The sequence below is a fragment of the Gopherus flavomarginatus genome, chromosome 8 (assembly GCF_025201925.1).
Source record: "Gopherus flavomarginatus isolate rGopFla2 chromosome 8, rGopFla2.mat.asm, whole genome shotgun sequence".
Taxonomy (NCBI): Eukaryota; Metazoa; Chordata; order Testudines; family Testudinidae; genus Gopherus; species Gopherus flavomarginatus.
The window spans coordinates 42,394,310-42,400,788 of NC_066624.1; the positions used below are offsets into that span (position 1 = coordinate 42,394,310).

Below are 6,479 nucleotides of genomic sequence, written 5' to 3' on the forward strand. Positions count from 1 at the left end.
TCCTGCCACACTTGGCTTTTCCTTTGAGGTCCCCTAGCCACGTACTGACCAGCACCAACCCTGGTTTGCTGGTGAGCTCCCAGCAAATCAGTAGTTTGGCTGCAGGGGTGGGACTATCTTGTTTACTAGCCCTTAGCAGACTGGGATTAGAGCACGGATGTTCTCTGGAAACTCGGCAGAAATGTCTTTAGGCTCAGATGGCCAAGAGGGGTTAGGTGCCTAGGGCCTAGTTTCAGCACCACTGCGATGCACAAACACTCTGCCAACCCTGCAGCGGCCTAAACTTACTTGGTGCCTAGGTTTTTGCCAGAAACATTCCCTGGGAGCCTATGTTTCTATCTCTGGCCAGGCACATGGCTGCGTCCCTCTAGGTGCCCAGACACCCATCTCCGGCCTAACCCCACGAGGGATTCTCAAATGGGTGAAGGTAGGTGATAGGCCACCTAAGGCCTGGTGTACACTACGCATTTAAACCGATTTTATCAGCGTTAAACCAATTTAACGCCACACCCGTCCACACTACGAGGCCCTTTATATTGATATAAAGGGCTCTTTACATCGGTTTCTGTACTCTTCCCCGACGAGAGGAGTAGCGCTAAAATCGGTATTACCATATCGGATTAGGGTTAGTGTGGCCACAAATTGACGGTATTGGCCTCTGGGCGGTATCCCACAGTGCACCACTGTGACCGCTCTGGACAGCAATCTGAACTCGGATGCACTGGCCAGGTAGACAGGAAAAGCCCCGCGAACTTTTGAATTTCATTTCCTGTTTGGCTAGCGTGGAGCTGTGATCAGCACAGGTGACCATGCAGAGCTTATCAGCACAGGCAGCAATGCAGTCTCCTGAGAATCGAAAAAGAGCTCCAGCATGGACCGCACGGGAGGTACTGGATCTGATCGCTATATGGGGAGAGGATTCAGTGCTAACAGAACTCCGTTCCAAAAGACGAAATGAAAAAATATTTGAAAACATTTCCAAGGCTATGATGGAAAAAGGCCACACCAGGGACTCAGTGCAGTGCAGAGTGAAAGTTAAGGAGCTCAGACAAGCCTACCAGAAAACCAAAGAAGCAAACGGAAGGTCCGGGTCAGGACCGAAAACATGCCGCTTCTACGCTGAGCTGCATGCAATTTTAGGGGGCTGAGCCACCACTACCCCACCCCTGTCTGTGGATTCCGAGGTGGGGGCTGTAATCTCAAACATGGCTGAGGATTCAGCAGAGGGGGAAGATGAGGAGGAGGAGGAGGAGGAACAGGAGGACAAGCTTGCAGTGAGCACACAGCGCTCCGTTAGCCCCAACAGCCAGGAGCTTTTTGTGACCCAGATGGAATTACCCTCCCAGCCCTCCCAAGCCAATAGCCCAGACAGTGAAGCCATGGAAGCAACCTCTGGTGAGTGTACCTTTGTAAATATAAAACATGGTTTAAAAGCAAGCGTTTTTTAATGATTGATTTGCCATGAGGGCTTGGGATGCATTCGCGGCCAGTAATGTTACTGGAAAAGTTTGTTAACATGTCTGTGGATGGAGCGGAAATCCTCCAGGGACATCTCCATGAAGCGCTCCTGGAGGTACTTCAAAAGCCTTTGCAGAAGGTTTCTGGGCAAGGCAGCCTTGTTCCGTCCACCATGGTAGGACACTTTACCACGCCATGCATGTAGCAAGTAGTCGGGTATCATTGCATGACAAAGCATAGCGGCGTATGGTCCCAGTGATTGCTGGCATTCAAGAAACATCCATTCTTTATCTTGCTCTGTTATCCTCAGCAGAGTGATATCGTTCATGGTAACCTGGTTGAAATTCAGGAAGTTAATTAAGGGGACAGAGATGGCCATTTTCCTACTGGGCTGTTGCTTAAAAGAAATCCTTCCTTGCACGTAGCCAAGCAGGGGGAGGAGAGGAAAGATAGCGCTGAGCTTTTTTGCATTTGGCTAGCAGGAATCTTTCCAGCTACTAGCCACGCGGTGGGTGGGGAAGGGGTGATTAGCAGTGATCATCCATGATACCAGCCATGCAGTGGGGGGAGGGGTAAAGCAATCATCCTAGAGAATTCAATGGGGGGGGGGGTTGGCTTCTGCTGCTACATGTTAACAGGAAAGAAGCATCAGAGGGCACTGTGTATATGAAGGCAGGAGAAGCCGAAAGACAATGGCTTACCATGGCCACATGCAAGCTGAATTGTGATGCCCGGACCTGCATCTGTGAGATCTGTAACACCAGAGCCGCAGGCACTCAATATTAAGATGCAAAATGAGACCTTGTAGTGAAATCACATGTGCTATGTAAGGTGAATAGTGTTGTTCACTGTGAAAGAGTATAACCATTGTTCTGGAAAATGTATCTTTTTAAATACTTCTCTCCCTTTTCTCCCTCCCTCATGCAGCTGCACATTTTTCAAGCCTCCCTACTCCATCCCGAAGGCTATCTCAGATAAGGCGGAGGAAAAAGAAGACGCGAGACGAAATGTTCTCGGAAATCATGGAAGTAACCCGCAATGAAAGAGCTCATCTGAATGAGTGGAAGGATGTGGTAGCAAAGTACAGGAAAGATGCCAGTGAACATGAGAACAGGAGGGACCAACGTGAGGATCGGAGGGACGAACGTGAGGATAGGAGAGACGCTCGAGATGAGAGGTGGCAGCAGGAAGATCAGAGGTGTAGGCAGGAAGATCAGCGGTGGCGGGATGCAATGCTGGAGCTGCTGCGTGATCAAACTGATATCCTCCGACATCTGGTGGATCTTCAGGAAGAGCAGTGGGGTCACAGAGTGCCGCTGCAGCTCCTGGGTAACCACCCTCACCACTCACCATGTTCCATATCTTCCTCACCCAGATGTGTAAGAACGCGTGGGGGAAGGCTTCGTGCATCCGCCCACTCCACCCCCAGGGACAGTCCAACCAAAAGGCTGTCATTACATTGAAATGTGTTTAATGGCCTTTTCCTTCCCTCCTCCCAAACCACACCCAGGATACCTTGTCAACTCTCTGCCTCTTTTTATAATTACTTTTTAATAATGAATACATGATTTTTAAACGATAGTGACTTTATTTCCTTAAGCAAGCTGTAATCAAAGGGGCCGGGTGGGTTGCTTACAGGGAATGACTTTTAATAAAGAATACATGATTTTTAAATGATAGTGATTTTATTTCCTTAAGCAAGCTGTAATCGAAGAGGGAGGGTGGGTTGCTTACAGGGAAGGAGTCAATAAAGGGAGAGGGCGGTTCATGAAGGGGAAACAAACACAGCAGTCACACCGTACCCTGGCCCGTGATGAAACTCGTTTTCAAATCTTCTCTGATGCGCACCACTTCGTGGTGTGCTCTTCTAATCGCCCTGGTGTCTGGCTGCGCGTAATCAGCGGCCAGGTGATTTGCCTCACCCTCCCACCCCACCATAAAGGTCTCCCCCTTACTCTTACAGAGATTGTGGAGCACACAGCAACAGCAATAACAAAGGGGTCATTGGTTTGGCTGAGGTCTGAGTGAGTCAGTAATGTGCGCCAGCGCGCCTTTAAACGGCCAAGTGCACATTCTACCACCATTCTGCACTTGCTCAGCCTGTAGCTGAACAGCTCCTGACCACTGTCCAGGCTGCCTGTGTATGGCTTCATGAGACATGGCATCAAGGGGTAGGCTGGGTCACCCAGGATAACTATAGGCATTTCAACATCCCCAATTGTTATTTTCTGGTCTGGGAAGTAATTCCCTTGCTGCAGCCGTTTAAACAGAGTAGTGCTTCTGAAGACGCGAGCGTCATGAACCCTTCCTGGCCATCCCACGTGGATGTTGGTGAAATGTCTTTTGTGATCCACCAGTGCTTGCAGCACCATTGAAAAGTACCCCTTGCGGTTTATGTACTGGGTGCCCTGGTGCTCCGGTGCCAAGATAGGGATATGGGTTCCATCTATTGCCCCCCCACAGTTAGGGAATCCCATTGCAGCAAAGCCATCCACTATGACCTGCACGTTTCCCAGAGTCACAACCTTTCGTAGCAGCAGCTTAATGATTGCTTTGGCTACTTGCATCACAGCAGCCCCCACAGTAGATTTTCCCACTCCAAATTGATTCCCGACTGACCGGTAGCTGTCTTGCGTTGCAAGCTTCCAGAGGGCTATTGCCACTCGCTTCTCCACTGTGAGGGCTGCTCTCATCTTGGTATTATGGCGTTTCAGGGCAGGGGAAAGCAAGTCACAAAGTTCCATGAAAGTGCCCTTACGCATGCGAAAGTTTCGCAGCCACTGGGAATCGTCCCACACCTGCAAAACTATGCGGTCCCACCAGTCTGTGCTTGTTTCCCGGGCCCAAAATCAGCGTTCAATGGCTAGAACCTGCCCCCTTACCAGCAGGATCTCCAAAGCGCAGGGGCCCGCGGTTTGAGAGAATTCTGTGTCCATGTCCTCATCACTCTCGTCGCCGCGCTGCCGTAGCCGCCGCCTCCTCCTCGCCTGGCTTTGCAGGTCCCGGTTCAGCATAGACTGCATGAGAATGCGCGAGGTGTTTACAACGTCCACGATTGTGGTATTGATCTGAGCAGGGTCCATGCTTGCTGTGCTATGGCGTTTGCACAGTTCACCCAGGAAAAAAGGCGTGAAATGGTTGTCTCCTGCTTTCACGAAGGGAGGGGTGAGGCTGTACCCAGAACCACCCGCGACAATGATTTTTGCTCCATCAGGCACTGGGCTCTCAACCCAGAATTCCAAGGGGCGGGGGAGACTGCAGGAACTATGGGATAGCTATGGGATAGCTACCCACAGTGCAACACTCCAGAAATTGACGCTAGCCTCGGACCATGGATGCACACCGTCGAATTAATGTGCTTAGTGTGGCCGCGTGCACTCGACTTTATACAATTTGTTTTACAAAACCAGTTTATGTAAAATCGGAATAATCCCATAGTGTAGACGTACCCTGGATCACATGCAGGGCCCAGACTGATAGGCAAGCTCGGATACTACCTAACTCCACATAAAATGACTACAGAAGGAGGCGGAAGTTCCCACCATATAATTTTGAGCCCAGTGGTTAGACCCCTCATCTGGAATATTGGGGAGTGGGGTTAAATTCCCCTCTCACTGTCAGAGCAGGAGTCTACCACCTCCCACATACACGCTCTAACCACTGGGCTGAAGATTATAAAGATGGGCACTTCACCACCAGTTCCTTGCTAAAATGGCATCAGGCACCTCACTCTAAAGAGGGTCCCTGACTTCACAGCTAGGTTCCTCCCTGCAGCCTGGCCTCAGGTGCCAAGGTCTGAGAGAGGGGTGAGATTTAGCATCTCCCATTGGCTATCTCCACGCCTAGTGGTCTTGCTTTTGTGAACTGCACTCTGATGCACCTGTCTGTCCCCATTCATTGCATAGGAGCTGAGGCGACTAATTCAGGCCTTGAGAATCACAGCCCTTTTTCCAGGCACCTAAGGTTAGGCATTGTGATCCTGAGCTTCACCCTGCCTAACTCCTTCTGAGCATTCAGCACTTAATTATCTACAACCAAGCCAACCAGACAGGGATAACTCAATGGGGGGAGGGCTAGCTCAATGATTTGAGCATTGGCCTGCTAAACCCAGGGTTATGAGTTCAATTCTTGAAGGGGCCACTTAGGGATCTGGGGCAAAATTCATCCTGCTAGTGAAGGCAGGGGACTGGACTTGACTCCTTGACCTTTTAAGGTCCTTTCCTGTTCTAGGAGACTGGTATATCTCCAATTATTTATAGGGGGAGGGATAACTCAGTGGTTTGAGCATTGGCCTGCTAAACCCAGAGTCATGAGTTCAATCCTTGAGGGGGGCCATTTGGGATTTGGTCCTGCTTTGAGCAGGGGGTTGGACTACATGATCTCCTGAGGTCCCTTCCAACCCTAATAATCTATTATTCTATTTCCTCCCTGGGGCAATTTTGTTGTGGTTCTGGAATCACTCTTTCTTTTCTCAACTCCTTTTCCCATTTCTGTGAGGTCAGAGAGGCTTAGGATTCTTCACTGCTCCTTCCAGTCCATAGCACATGTTCATCAGTTGTGGAGTGGCCTTTTCTCACCAACTTTCTCTTGATGGATCTTTGCAGCATATCCTCAGTCTTCCACATCCTGTCTTGCTGTTCCTCTTCCTCCTCTGCTTTCTGGGCTGGTTGTTCCTCTCCCATTCTTCTCACTTGTCCAGCACACCTCAAACATGCGCTTTCCAGCCTATCTAGCACTGAGCGCCCCAACTTCATCTTTCCCCTAATTCTTTCCATTCACACTGACTACCCTCCGCTCACCTGCCATTCTCCTCAGTATATTTTCTACTAGTATCTTCTTTTTGCCATCTCTGCGAGATGCACTGTTTCCAAACCACAGAACAGGCAAGGACAAACACACACAGCATATACTTTTCTTTTGGGTTTGGTACTTAATTGCCAGTCCCACAGTACTCCTGCCGCCTTTGATGTGGTTCTGGAATAACAATAATTATTAGTAGTATCTAGGGGCACCAGTCCTAG

At 49.8% G+C, this 6,479-nt stretch overlaps 1 protein-coding gene across 1 annotated transcript; it reads left to right on the top strand.

The window, feature by feature from the left end:
* Positions 1-1,296: 1,296 nt before the first annotated feature.
* Positions 1,297-2,941, top strand: LOC127056495 (uncharacterized). Its single transcript, XM_050964402.1, has 2 exons — positions 1,297-1,395; positions 2,386-2,941. Exons 1-2 carry the CDS (start codon positions 1,329-1,331, stop codon positions 2,919-2,921), a joined length of 603 nt encoding a protein of 200 aa, XP_050820359.1. The 5' UTR covers positions 1,297-1,328; the 3' UTR covers positions 2,922-2,941.
* Positions 2,942-6,479: the final 3,538 nt, after the last annotated feature.